This window comes from Blennius ocellaris (genome assembly GCF_963422515.1).
Source record: "Blennius ocellaris genome assembly, chromosome: 18".
NCBI classification, from domain to species: domain Eukaryota; kingdom Metazoa; phylum Chordata; class Actinopteri; order Blenniiformes; family Blenniidae; genus Blennius; species Blennius ocellaris.
In genome coordinates this window covers 12,396,899-12,412,111 of record NC_137667.1, presented here as the reverse complement: position 1 = coordinate 12,412,111, position 15,213 = coordinate 12,396,899, and the positions used below count along the sequence as shown (strand labels likewise).

The 15,213-nt window shown below is 39.8% G+C and overlaps 1 protein-coding gene across 2 annotated transcripts in view; it reads right to left on the bottom strand.

Moving 5' to 3' along the window:
- ptprk (protein tyrosine phosphatase receptor type K) overlaps positions 1–15,213 on the bottom strand; it is a 114,315-nt gene that overhangs the window by 17,608 nt on the left and 81,494 nt on the right. The window contains exons 12-21 of one of the 2 annotated variants that reach the window (XM_080514266.1): positions 14,756–14,875; positions 14,322–14,431; positions 14,017–14,218; positions 13,660–13,765; positions 13,246–13,318; positions 12,847–12,969; positions 11,865–11,939; positions 11,687–11,723; positions 5,670–5,805; positions 2,659–2,688 (exon numbers count right to left, since the gene is read on the bottom strand). In XM_080514266.1, the coding sequence (XP_080370392.1) occupies positions 2,659–2,688; positions 5,670–5,805; positions 11,687–11,723; positions 11,865–11,939; positions 12,847–12,969; positions 13,246–13,318; positions 13,660–13,765; positions 14,017–14,218; positions 14,322–14,431; positions 14,756–14,875 (1,012 nt within the window). The remainder of the gene's footprint in view (positions 1–2,658; positions 2,689–5,669; positions 5,806–11,686; positions 11,724–11,864; positions 11,940–12,846; positions 12,970–13,245; positions 13,319–13,659; positions 13,766–14,016; positions 14,219–14,321; positions 14,432–14,755; positions 14,876–15,213) is intronic. The other variant, XM_080514267.1, reaches the window with a different exon arrangement.

Genomic DNA, 15,213 nt, shown 5'->3' with positions numbered 1-15,213 from the left:
CTATAGGAGCCAAGGGAAAATAGCTTTTAGTACAAACCAAGGGGAGAAAAAAAAAAAACCTCTAACCTACATGTGGCTTGAGGAAAACCAGCTTCAGTCTCTGTACGAAAGAGCTGTCAGATGAAACTAGCTATTTTTTGTCTATTTTGTTAACCCAAATGAAGAAAATGAGCATCTTTTCTGAAACATGAGGTCATCTCCCCAGACCACTTTGGGACATAATGTCTCGCAAAGGCCTGTGGAGGAGATTTGAGCTTTTACTAAACCAGTCAGAAATGGCAAGAATATGAAGTATTTTCATCTGACAGCACAAAAAAAAAAAAAAAAAAAAAACTTGACTAAAAAAAGTTTAAAAATGATTTAAAAGCCACTGAAGCTCAGGGGAAATCAGATGGTTATCACTGAATAAGAGGAAGGACTGAAGGTCGTATCATGAATGGTTCACTGCTATGAGAAAGTAGGGCACAGTTTAGAGACACCTGATGTCTGTCGACTTCTTTTTTTTTTGCATTTGTATTTAACAAAAGCAAAAACCAGAAAAAAAAACACCCAAAAAGCAATTGTTTGTGTTTATTATATTAGTGCCCAGTGAAGAAAAAACCCCAGCTTGAAATTAAGCCATCCGAGGAACCTGTGTAGGTTAAACTCTCACTGTGTTCAATCCGTAAAACTGCAGGGAAAACATTTCATGAGGACTTGTTATGTCGAGCATGGCAAAGCGTGCAGGACTGTCATATACCCAGAGCCGTAGATGTGCATCAGTTAGGGCGGCAGCTCAATCACTCTCTGCGGTCTGAGGGTTAATTGCAAACTTTCTCTGCAATTTGATCTCAAACACAAATTGAAAAAGTAGATGAAAGATTTGAGGCTGCAGCTGCGAAAAAAGGACATCTGGTGTTTTGCATTGATTAAATGCGCTTGTGATTGCTGCCAAACTGATGCAATGTACAGCTCTGATTTCATCTCGGTAAAGAGACAGAAAGCATGCCGTTTTTGTGCATATTTTACCTCTTGACCCCAAAATACACCAACTCCACCTCTACGACCACACACACACTCAGTAGACACATGACATTAACATAATGCAGCTGTTTGTGTGTACCACATACTATGTGTCTGTATTGTACACCAGCATTTCAAACATCACTGAACAAGTATGAGAAATGAGGAGAAAAAAGAAAAGTGCAGCTGGGATCTAGAGGGAATATTTTGAGTTTTCTTTGCACTTTTATTTATTGCAGGGGTGTCAAACATTGCATAGTGTAAAAATTACTGGTAGCAGCTGAGATACTGCAAGGGAGAATTTCTGAAAAGATGCATGTTAAAGGTAATCAATTCAAAATGTGCATGACTTGTTTGCTCTTTCGATGCAAAGTAATTTAAGGTGAGAGTAAAAGCTACAAATTGGTGCCCTGTGTTTTTCACACTTTATCGTATTTTGTACCAGGCAGCATACTTAAAAATGATAATAGTGAATCTGAATTAATTTTTCTTAAAATATCTCAACTTGTTTAGGAATAAAATGTTGAATCTTTCATAATTTACACACACCTCTTCACAATAAACCAAAAATAATTCATTTGAGGTTGACATTATTAAGATTATTATGATTTACTAGTCTGGCCAATTTAAGATGAAGATTTTTCATTTTGACACCCCTGTTCTAAGATCAGGATTCAGTCATTAAATTAGGCATATGATATCATGTGTTTTCTGTTGACATGAAACTTGGTACTTCTGCACCAAATTTGAATGTTCGAAAAAAAAAAAAAAAAAGATTCTCTCCACTGTTTTTTTGCTCTGTAGTGGCAGGGGAGAAGCCCTCAAGACTGAAATCAAAGTTAGGAAGAAAAAAAATGCTTAAAAGAATTCCTCTCTTTTTGAACTCGGTGCTGATTCCCGGTTGAGAATTCATCTCAGTCACAGCAGGAGAAGCACCCACAGCAGAAGAAAACCATGGTAAGAAACTACAAACACAACACCGGAGGGAGGCCCCATAAAAGGAAAAACCCTTCTGGTTCCGCTCCACCAATAGGAGAGTTTCCCCGCGATACCTGTGACTTGATTGGCGGATGGATGATCACATGACTACATGCACACAAAGAGCTACAAGTCACAAGTGCAGCATTCTTTTTTCAAATAACACGCTCGGGCCGGTGTCGTCCCACTTTGGCCCGCTTTGGTCTGGTTTGAGGCCAACTCTGGCCTTCATAAGCCTGCTTCAGAGCAACTTTGGAGCATGTAGAGGACACCAGGGCTGAAGTCAATTCACTATCAGTTCAGTCCTTAAAAGAAAAAAATAAACACCTCCAGGAACACTAATGATTCATCACTTATGTCTTTTTAGTTTTACGTCGGAAACCATTTCTTATTGAAATCCAGTTATCATAAGGTTTCAGAAAATAAAGCAAATAAAGTCAAATATAAACAAGGAGCTCATTAAACATCCTGAATCGACTGACATGAAAGTGAACTGACCCCCACCCTGGCGAGGTGTCAATGATGATGGCTTTGGCTGGTTGATCAGAGCTGAAAATGTGTTTTGTCTTGAAAAAAGTATACTGCATCTTTAAAAATAACAACAACTAGCCACTAGGAGTTCGCCCAGTAAGATAGCAGCAGCTGGGTGAGCTGACTGTTTGTTGGTTGTTTACTTACAGGTAATAAGAGTATGAATAGTAGGTCCTCCTGGGGTTGTGAGCCAATCAGAAAGCAAAAAGTGAGACACAAGGGAATATGCAAATTAGGACAATATTGTCCTCTCTAGACCAGTAACAACATAAATGAAAAAAAAGCAAAACAAACAACAAAAAAAAACACCCTTTTGTATGCTAAAACTAGAGGGTCATGCAAGGAGGGGTGCCATAACATCTATGGGCCGTTTCTTTGGAAAAAAAGTCAAAACTCAAAGTAAATGCTAAATAATTACAACAAAACTAGAAAAAACAAGAAATGATCTAAATAAACCTATCAACATGCATTCTTCCTCTGTCACATCCTTTTAAAATATCCATGCAATATTTTAAAACTACATTCACTATGACCTGATTAGAGAATTAGCCCTAATCAGTTAATGACCTTTTTCTGTCACTCACTGCTATGAATGCTAAATATTCGCCACGAAAACCGACACAAAGCTATCCGCCCTGAAACACCAAGCGGCTCGCTTCCTGTGAAGCTAGCAGGATGTCTTTTGCAATGTCATCATGTCCCTCCATTTTAAAGATGCAGTATTGTTCAAAGTTGTATAAAAGGTTTGATGACAATGAAGATTGATCTCCCCAGAAACCTTCATGGAAGAGAAAACTACCTCCTGCTCGTCATGACGCTGACATGAACGCTCAGATTTCTTTTCAGAAACAAGTGCTGCTCCGTCCCTTATCATCCCAAGTAAGAGCCTTGTGAAAGACGATGCTGACCTGTGATCAGCGTCACCAATTTGGACCAGTATGGTATTTGTGAGCAACACAACCACAATTACTCGTAATGGTTTACTGTCTAAATGCATCATTTGGAGTTGAGCTTCACAGCTGCTACAGTTCAGAAGCGCAGCAATACCAGACACTAAATCCAATCCCAGTCAAGGAGACAAAACACTCAGGGGACAAATAATGTTCAGTGTGTAACAGCGGTCAGGCCACTGACTGAGTGCACAGTCGCTCATCTACAGTGAGATATTAACAAGGTACGCAGAGTTACGGCAGGAGAGCTCAAACAGAGGCTCGACTCCACACTGAGCTCCGTTTGCTCGGTGATCATCGACTATTAACAGTTTCACCGTGAAGCTGCAGCCTGGCTGCTGTCTCATGCAAATTCATTATGCAGATTAAAATAAAAATATCGAGGTCAGGGGCTGCAAGAGTTCTCCAGAGTTCATCACTGACTGTAATTTAATATCTTCTAATTGTTTTTGCTTTGCTGGGTGAGGCTATGATTGGTTGTAATTGGAAGACTCTGTTCCCGGAGCTGCTGGCAAGATGCAACGCTTCAGAGTTCAGAGGAAATCACAAGACGCTTTCCCAGAATTATTCATTAATTAATTACTTTAAAGTGGAGATGCGTGGAGGTGCAAGATATGAACCTGTCAGTGAGTACACCGATCAGATCAAGCTTGTTTTTCAAAGTGAATTGATGTGACTAAAATATGGAATTGTGTTGTTTGTAGTCCCTATATTATTAATCGACAGATCATAGTTAAGATCACATGCAGCCAAGAAAGTCTATTTATTGAATAGTGAGCAAAAAACCATGCCCAAGCATCAAACAATTTAAGAATTGTTTTTACAAAGTGGCTTAACAGCCACCTCATTTAGTTTGCCAAGCTCGCCTTTCTTGACTAATTTTGGGATTGCTCTTGTTCTGTGTTTATGCCTGATGGACTGGATTCGTCCCGGCATGAAGACATGTCAACCTAAGGTGATTGCTGCAAAATTACACACTAAATTTACATGAATCTGCTGTGCAAGCTGAAAGGTGTGCACAATTCCTACAAAGAAAACCTGTTACTTCATAACACCTTATGGCTTTGAATGGATGCTGATCAATACAGAGAACATATTCAGCAGAACCAGGTTTAGGCTGCAAGATTCAGCTTTCCTTTAACCATCTATTGGACATGGTCAGAAGTTTGTCCAGTTTTATTTCACCTAATTTGCAGATACGACAGAAGTGTACAATTCTCTGCAATGGTACATGAGTAATGCAGCTTGCAGGTACTGTTCATGTTTCTCTGGTTGTAAATGTGAAACATGGGGCATAAACACAATTGTGTGGGGAAAAAAAACCCTTTTTAACGTATTTGCATGATTGTCCCTTGAAGTACTAGAATAAAATTAGCAAGTTAAACCTTATCTGGACGAGCCTTCTCTTCATTCCTGCCTTGGTGGATTTCAAATAACTTTGAAAGACTGAGCTGCTGCTGATCATTTTCATGTTGTAGCTGTGTTTGAACACCACATGGTGGAGCTCTGCACCAACTTAGCGCAACACAGACCAAAGCCGTTTCTCCTCGCACTGTTTCAGCGCCAACTCCTCTTGATGTGCTTCTTAAAGAACGGATTCAGTACAAATCCCTATATTCATCGTTATCAATTCCAAACAACCCAAGTACCTGTACACAATCGTTTCAGCTGCAACCTCTTTTTAAAAACTGCTTAGCAAACATCTCTTTCACTTCTACCTTCCAACACACTGCATTATCTGCCTGCGGTGGATCTACCAATGTAAAGTTAATGAAAACAATCCATGCTTTATTTTAATGCTCTCACATGAGTTGATTGTTGTCTGTTGGTGTTCACCTAAGTTTAAAAGCTGTGAAGCACATGAGCTAAAACATCCCCTTTACTCTTTCTTGCACAAAGTCGCACAACTTTCAAGTACGAATTTCTAACTTCTGTTCCTGAATTTGTGGAAAACACACTTTAAGAAGCAGTCACATGGGTTCTGGGGGTCGATCAACGTTTATGGTGGATGGATGGAAGATGGTGTTACTACAGTAAGTACTGGACCAACACAAAACAAGAAAATGGATTTAAAGGCACATTTGAGTCTTCTTGTTCTTGCATCTGCATGCGTTTGCCACTTACATCCAGTATTGGCTGTGTGGCATTTGCACTTGTCATCAAGCTCCACATTAGAGCTGCTTCAGGCTGTTAACGACTGCCACTCACCTCTTCTTGACCAACAGGATGGCTACCAGCACCAGCAGTATGAACACGAGCACACCCGCGCTGATCCCGGCAATTTTCACTACCCGATCTGTCTGCTTCGCCGGGTCTGGGACGACTTCTGGCTCCTCCGTCGCACCTAGAAGTAAGGCAAGCGAACTGATTAAAGGACCAAGACTCTAACCTACATGAATACAACTTGGTATGACAGTGTGTTTCGTTGTACTGTGACTTTTGTGATTTTATTTCCAAATTAATTTGGATGCGACAAAGTAAGACAATTATTAAAATATAAAAAAGGACCTTTAATAAGCTTTGACTATAAATGATGCACACAAATCTGCACCAGTAATGAAAAAGTAAAGTAACAGGGCAAACACTGCATTGCTTTAGAACAGAAACATAAAATGTTGAACATTTTTACAGTTTTTCTGGGGTTTTTTTACAGCTCGCCTTTATGTTTCAGTTGATTTTGATTGGGAGCTTTTAGGGGCTAATGATTGCTGGAGAAAAAAAGGTGGAAAAAGTGCTCCTCACACCTGTGAAATATCACTCACTCACAAACTAAAAGCTTTGTGAGCTTGACTTTGCTTGTGGTTCTTGTATGGATCATTATGTGACCACTGCTGCAGGACAGATGCTGACTATTTTTTTTATTTTTTATTTTTTTAAGCTACTGCTACTCGGGAAAGGCATTTGAAATGGCTGGGGTCTACTGGATATATTTTCTTTTGACAAGCATGACTTTTGCTGTAGGAAACTGAAGTTGTTTGCAAAATAAGAAAACAAATTAAGCAGAAGCCAAATAGTCTTGACAAAATGTAATTATGCAGGTTTTCTAACAGATGGGTGAGCTTTTGAGCAAAGAGCAGAAACATTATCATGTGTTAAGCCGAGCCCTCCCCTTGTAGAACGGATCTTTTCTGAAAGAAGATAACCGCTTCACAGAGCCAGTTCAAGTCGATCAGACGACATGAATCTAGCCCAGGTTATCAATTCCTCACACGACAAACACAAACACACAATCACATCCACATGTATAGACAATTTAGATTCACCAAATAAATGCATGGTTTCGGACTATGGTAGAAATACCTGGAGAAATCCCATGCCCACACTGGCAAAATCATGTAAACATCCTATATAAATACCCTTTACTGGACCTTGAAGCACAGACATTCTCACTGCAAAGCAATAAGTATAACCAGTTCAACATGCAGGAAGAAGTAAAGCTGAGAAATGAAGTCATTCAGCATTTACAGGAGCTTTGATTATTCAGCATTTGCAGTCCTATTCACTTCCAAACAAATACTCAAAATACTGACATCTACGTTTTAGTAAGCATCTTATGTAACCCCTAAAACTCTATACTCAGGTTGGTAAAAAAAAAAAAAGTGCTGTTTAGCAGCCTCAGGAAAAACAACAACAACAAAAAAATGTGTGTCTTCTTCGTAGATGCCTTTGCAAAAAAACACCCTTACGTCAGGGAAGTGGTGTGCTTGACACAGAAAGAAATCCAGACGAGCCATGTAAAATGGAAGGTTTAATCATCCCTGCGCTAAAGATCAGGTAAATATCAATTCTTTAAATATTCACTGCAAAGAAAAGCCAGAAAAGTGCAACTGAAATACCATGGCAACTATTATTCAGGAAGCAAATATAGACCCAAGTTTTGTTTGAGGCAGTTATGTGTCTTACGAATTGAGCATTTGGGGCCAACAGCACATTTTTCATTAATATGGTTGCGGTGTAGTTTTGAACACAAAAGGGTCTACGATTATGAACAATTTCCAGCAGGTGGTGCACAACAGAGAGTTCATCTCTTGGTCAGTACCTTCTTCTCGAGCTCGATCAATTGAGCTAAAAGTGTTAAATGTATATCAAAACGTACTTGTATTTCTTCGCATTTACTATGAAATCTCCAACTGCGGTCACACGACTGAAAGCATTAAACATAAACAGACCTCGGTGGGACGAGCACATGAAAAGAAATAATCAATTGTGTGTGTCTGCCACTGGTCTTGCCGGTAGATTTCAGGCTATCCTGTGCTTCACACTCTCATTGGGAAATGCTTTTAAATTGCAATTTGACTGTCGCTGTCCAGTGTCTCTGCAGTAATGTCACCATATATTACTCCCAGTCAAACTCATTTCTGTTCCTGATGACTTCAGAGAATTGTCCGAACTCCCCGATTTCTTCAGTTTGGTCTATAATTCTCCGGCCATGTGTGTTAGTGTGTTAGCGAGTTTAAACTGCGTAGAGTCAGTCGAAAGAGGGAGAGCATCTGCTTTCGGGCAGCCGAGCCCGACTTAGCGACGTGATCTCATAACACCAGAATAGTTCAGACCGCGGTATAAGAACATTATCATGTATTATGATAATCCAAATAATCCAACTCAAAGAAATATGCACAAAACTCAACATAATGCAATACATCTATCAAACAATAATCCACTTCGAAAGCTAAATATCAACAAGATAAAGATAATCTGCCCCTCCCTCACTGGAGAGGTCTCAATATTTATGACCTTAGCATAATATTTTGTTGGAAATGTTTTTGCCACATTATTTTTGATGCCACTATCTCATGCGGGGTCATTATGTAACAATATGATACAATAATACACGGCAATTTATATTGTCAAAAAAACAACAACTGGGGTATCTGTAGAAAATCCACACACAGAAAGAACATGTAAACTTGGCACAGAAAGGCCCCCAGCCCTAACCCTGACTTGAACCACTACAAGGTGAGCGGGGTAATAATTAGATCACTGTTTGTATGAGGTAAAGATTCCAAATGAAGCGCAGTGTCTGTGGCAGTGATGGATCGGTGTGGCTCACTGATGCTCTTAACTGTTTGACTTTTTCAAACTGTGCAGCTCTATCGCACACATTTGTGTTACACAAGTCACACACAAGAATTGATTGAATGTGAAGTTTTGGCCTCCTTGGGATTTGGTGACAATAAAAAGAAGAAGGGAAAAAAGTCCCAGTAAATACAATGATTGTAGCTGAACAATTAAACAATTACAGTAGCTTGTGGCGCATTTTGACAGTCAGAAAGTTGATGACCACGTCAGACGTCTACACGGTTTACAGTGTGATCAAAAACACAACAAATAAATGAAAAAGTCAGCAGTTACCTATGTAGATAATGTATATACACATAGATGTGAGAGCCAAGAGCTTGAATATTTATATTCATCTCTTGGAAACTGTGTAGTTTTGCATGTTCCCCAGAAACTTTATTTTTATTTAGAGATAAAACAAATCAAAAAGACAAGAGGAAAACATAACAAAAGAAAACAAAAATCTTAAAAGCATTCGCAGCCTAACCTCATAATGTCAACAGCAGCTCTTAATGTTTGTAAAAATGATCCAGGTCAGCACACTAACATTCACACACACACACACAGACACAGACACCTACACTCACACACACACTGCACAACACCCTGCGGCAGCAGTGACAATACACAAGACCCCAGATGACCCAATAGGACCACCATCACTTAATCCTCCCTCCCGGATGCACGCTTCATTGCGCGCGCACACACACACACACACACACACACACACACACACACACACACACACACACACACACACACACACACACCGGAGAGAGCCGGCGAGAAGAAGGACGAGACAGTCATCTGACCTCTTTGTCCATTTGTGTGTACGTCTCACTTATTTTGTTAAAACCTCTAAAATCCTTTCTAAAGTCTTTCAGCTTCACTCAGAGCCCCTCGGGTCAGAGAGGCGGACATCTTGGAAGGGCAGCTTTTGAGTGCAGTCACCGCTTCTTGTGGTAACGCCAATTGTCAGCTCCTCCTAAAATATGATGACCCAAGAAAGTCCTTACTCTCCCACATTTTGGATAATGTTAGTGTGGAAACATAACACTTTTCAAGGAACTGGAGGGCCCGAACTAGTGCTTTGATGTGCTCTCCAACAGGATCAGTCCCTCACATGACTGCATCCTCACCCTGATCTGTTCGACCTCATGGGAAGAAATGTGAAACACTTTTATCAGTGAGGCTTTATTAACATGAATGCTCGGAAAGAAAAGAAAATCTTGGTTGAAAAAAAAAAAAAAACCCAAAACAATTACGGCCCTTCTCAGCCTGGCCGCTGGAGAGATGCCACACGCGGTACAGTTTGATGTCCTTTTCAGAGCCCGTTCTTTGATGGGTCTTTATAGAAATACTTAATCATCTCAAATTAATCAGCCATAATGATTCATTCCGCAATCATTAGGGCCGCCTGTCCTCAAAATGATGTCGCTTTTATTGTGCAGTTTTATGAGCCTTTTGCACTTCAAGGTCAAAGCAACCGAGTGCAGAGAAGCATTAGACTCTAACTTAACCTCTTTACTGCAATAACGCCCCAAGTGCATTAGATCTAAGATGGCTCACAAGGACAGCTTTCAACCGGTGTTTACCACATTGTGTGAAATTGACTTAAACCGCCTTCGACTCCTGTATCTATGCCTCGCGTTTAAGTGAAAAAAAGAGTAATACACCCAAAAGGTTAGGGAATTTTACCAAATGGAGCTGATATCATTCATTAGTGCCTCAGGAGACAGTATTTACTCCACCATGAAGCTATTATTCTTTTGTTACATTACATTTTGAGACATTATTTTGCAGCTGTATGTAGCAGCCTATGTTCATTCTGTAAAATGAAATGAAAAATAAAGAATCAAGAAGTTTCAAAAAGTAGTAAAACCAAGTTTTTTAAAATGCTCTGAACATCTACTCTTCGTCTTTTTACCATGGTGCCAAAACAATTCCAAGTAATTATTACTTGTAGACTGATACTTACTATCAGATGTTTTGGTATTCTACTTTGGGTTTATGTTTTTGTAATTTTCAAGAAATTATCTTTCTTGTTCATGTAATCCGTTTCCATAATTAACTGCTGCATGTCAGAAAGAAAAAAAAATAGGCATAATTTTTGCAGATCCATTTTAAACGAGCTTTTGTTTTGAAACAAAGGCTTTTTATGAATCAGTTCATCCCTTCAATGCAATACAATTCACATTCATAGAGTTGCTGTTGCACTTCAGCCAAAAACACTTTCAAGGCCAAAAATAAGCACAATAGTTGAGTTCGTGTCCAATTTCCCTTCAACTTTTCACCTCTGTTTGTCTCTTCCATCTCCATTATTAACCAAAATAAATACTAGAATGCCTTCACTGTCCTTTTAAGCTAAACAACAACGAGGGACTGTCAATTTCGTTGAAAACATGATGCCTTTTTTATGTTTATCCTTGTTCTTACTGCTCAGAATTAAGCTCTGATCCATCAGCCGCATTTCTAAAAAAAAAAAAATCGTTCCTCAAAACAGTGTGTGTGTGTGTGTGTGTGTGTGTGTGTGTGTGTGTGTGTGTGTGTGTGTGTGTGTGTGTGTGTGTGTGTGTGTGTGTGTGTGTGTGCGTGCGCGTGTGTGTAGGGATTAACTGGGCACCATTTAAAGCCGCCTGATAATCTATCAACATATGGCTGCTGGTAAAAACCTGACATGGAGACTCATAAAGTGCACACAAACACACAATACGTGGCTGTGCTTTCTCACTTTAATATCTATATGAATGTTATATTGTGATTTTTTTTTTAATGCTCTTTCGACAACAAACATGCCTCATCTCTACTGAACACAAGCTGCAAAGCAGTGAAGGATTGATCACATTGAGACACATGTACAGTGTGTGTGTGTTCAGCATGGTTTGCATGTTTAGCATATATTTTCAAGTGGAAACTAATAAATGAACCTGACAAGCAGACTGTGGATGAAAGTTCACACAACCACAGGTAGAACATGCTTCCTCTTCACAGAAAGCCCCTGGCTGGATTCAAACCAGGGTTTTCTCGCCGAGGCTCAGGAGCGTCACAAACCGTGCGCTGCCTCATTCTTAACCAAAATTGTAGCTCTGACGAGTAGCTTCAACACTGACTTGTGTCTTTATGGACATGGAGGTAAAGGTTTGTGGTGGTGGTAAGTTGGTACTTACGTTTAGCAGCCAGCCTCAGACACTGAGTCTTAGTTTCCTGTAATGAAAATATGAAGAAACAAACTCAAGTCTTGCAAAACCTCAGCATGACCCAAGAGAGTGGGACTTGCAAACTGATGAGTTTAGTCTGGTATTCACTTCAGATGTGCAGTATATATAGTGTGAGCATATTATTTACCCTCTCTGTGCTGCTAACAGCTTGGAGATAGATGTTGTAGTTCTTTCTTGGAGCCAGCGGAGGATTCCAGAAGCCCTAGAGAACAGGAGGACAAATCAGGTTAGTTTTATGTGACACAAAACGTAGCGCTTGTCAGGTGATAAACCCATTTTCAACTTAACTTAAGTTATGTTTGCAAGGAAAAGTTCTCAGTTATCAGGCTCTGGCAGAACCAGCTTCCAGTTTCAGTGCCATTATTAAGATTAGGTTCAAGATTTTCCTCTTTGATAAAGTGTTTCGTTCGGACAGATTCAGGTCACCCTGGACCGTTCTCTTGTTAAGCTGCTTTACGTTTAGGGCGCTGGAGAACCTCCTTTATTTCACTGAGCTTTTCACCTCTTCTCATTCTCCATAAATCCCAATGCTACCATTACATGTTACTAACATTCTGTTTCTCTCCCGTGGATTATGCTCTCTCCTCTCTGTACCTTCCTGCAGGATCTCTGACGGCCACACTGGACGATAGTGAATCTTATCTTCATCAAATATATTGAAGCTTTGTTGATTCATGTCCTATCTTTACCCTCTCTTACTATCCTCTAACCCTCAACTAGAAAAGCAGATAAGCTGCCACCTGAGTCTTGATATGCAGAAGTTTCTTTTAGGTGCAAGTTTTTTTCTCTCCAGTTACTTTTGCTTGTTCAGATGGGATTGTTGGACTTTTCAGGGTAAAAGTGACACATGACAGCTGTGTTGTCCCTGGTGCTATATAAATACAACCGCCTTGGATTGAAAGTAACTGTTCAAACTGATGAATTTGGATTATATATGTCCTTGCCAGGACTATAACCTTTCTGTGGAAATGAAACCACATACTTCATAATGTTATACATTACACCAAACCAATTTCTTGTGAATGTGTTGCACAGATTTCTGCGACGATCTCTTCACTTTTTTTACAACACCAAAATAAAAATGTGTTCAGATACAAACAGAAGCTTGCCTGATACGTCTTGTTGTCTCCCACAGTGAAGGGGAGAGGCTCGGGCAGGTTGCTGGGGGACAGCTGGGCAGCATAATAATACGGAGATCCACCGCTGGATGCACTGTGGTAGGAAACTGGGACCTGGGAGAGACGATTTATACATATTGAAGACAATGTACTTTTAACTACAGTTGAGAAATGCTAAATATTCAGCGAAACAGAGGATTTTCAGCAAATAAAAGACTGCTTTAAACATTTTTTAAAAATACAGTCTCCAGAGCCTAATGGTAGAAATGTACAGTAAAATTGTTTTGTGGAATAAACTCCTTGATATGTATGTTAGAAAACAAATGCAAAAACAGAATATGTTATACAGCAATGAGTTGTTAAATATATGCGGAGCAGATTGATAATCACCTCGTAACAGTCAGAGGAAGCTTGACGACGAGTCCGCTGAGGATTCACTTCCTCCACCACAATCTGGTACGCACTGTCGAAAAACAAGCACAGTCATCGCTTCTGTTTCTATCCTTTCACTAATGTAATCACACAATGAAACCATTACTCAGGTCTAAATCCAAGCAGAAGCAGACTACATACTTCTATCATTGACAATCAGAAATAGTCAATATGATGTTTAAGTGTGCAAATTAAAAAATTCATGTATGATGAGACAAATTAAGGCAAATTTTAAATTTACAGCATAAATATGGTAATTGCTTGAACTGTAGTGATTAAGTCTGGTGAATCATTGAGAAAAAACGTTTTATTTTTCAATCTCCATGACCCCTTTAACATGTGACTACTGTTTACGAGAACACACTGAAGTACCTTATAGGAGCTCCTTTAGCTTGTGCAGGTTTCAGCAGGACGGTGATGGTTGTCGCAGTTTCATTGAGAAAAGCTTCTGATCCATCGTATTCATCAATTGTCGGGGCTGGGGAGAGAGCGTGAGTCAGTGTCAAGTGCAGCTGTATCATCTTCCAAACTAAATCAAATATAAACATCTATCCATCACAGAGAGACAGATATTCTTACAAATCCCTCCTTGCATCCATTTAGCTTTTTAATGCAACCAACTGCTCAAGCGTGTCTTTTTTGGTTACATTACGATCTGCCAGGCAACAGGGCTAACCACTGTCACACTGTGCCATCTGAAACTGAATACCTATTAGAAATATTGACTACCTGAAATGTTCGTGGTCACGTTGAGCGTGGTTCCAGGACCAAACCCTTTAGAGGTCGACGCCCGTATAGACAGCTGGTACGTGACGCCAGGGTGGAGCTGGGAAAACACATGGTGGGTCGCATTTGAAGGCAGAGACACGGGGAGTCCCGGCCGCTGCAGAGGCACCGAGGGGTCAAATGAGCGCACACCACTGTAGCTGATCTGAAAAGGAGATGACAAACAAATACAGAGCTTAGAATTTTTTCTGAAGCAGCGTGTTGCTAATTTGGCCCAGTGCGTGGCTCCAGCAGCTGATAAAAAGTACCTCATATTGGATGATGACTCCATTGGGCTCAGCTGGTTCCTTCCAGGAAAGACTTATTGTCTCTTCAGATGGAGTGGCTTTGAGAGACTGACTGGGAACTGGACCTGGCACTGTTAGCACATACAGGCAGACACAATTGAACAATGATCGTAAAAATCAACAGTCGCTACAAATAAACAGAAACAGAAGGGACTCCGACAGGAGCAACCGATATCACAGTTCAATATCCCTGTACTGAATTGTTCAGGCTCTATCAAACGGCACTTTAGATATATCTGAAAATAAGCTGCGGACAAAAAGACTGCTCCATTCTAGACATTTACCGTACATCAAATTGAAATGACTAACATATGAACAATGCATTCTTGGGGGGAAAAAAGTAATTTTCGATGATAAATAAATAGTCGAACATAATGCGTTTATGTATATCGCACCATCTTCGTCAGTTTGTATGATGGTCTCGTCGCTCTCCTTTCGCCCCTCCGGATTGGTCAGAATCATCTTGAGGCTCACGTTGGTGTAGGGGGGCAAACTCCCCACTAGGTGGCGTGGTGCTGCGAGGACAACACATAGATAGATATTATAATAGATATTCAACAAATGGCAAACAAAAACATTCATTTGGATGGACATATACGTAACTCTGATCTGCTGCTAAATATTTATTACATTACATCATCAAAGATATATAAAGATTTGTGTCTTTTAAATACATTTTCAATTCAATCTCATTAGTAATCAAACAGCAATTCAACTGTATAATAAACAGTATAAGATACAGTATACGACAATATAAGAGGTGTAGGTTTACTAATAAGAAATATTTGTATGAATCATTTCTGAGAATTCCTCAAAGATGTTATTTTCCTACATGTCCACTGAAGTCGGAATT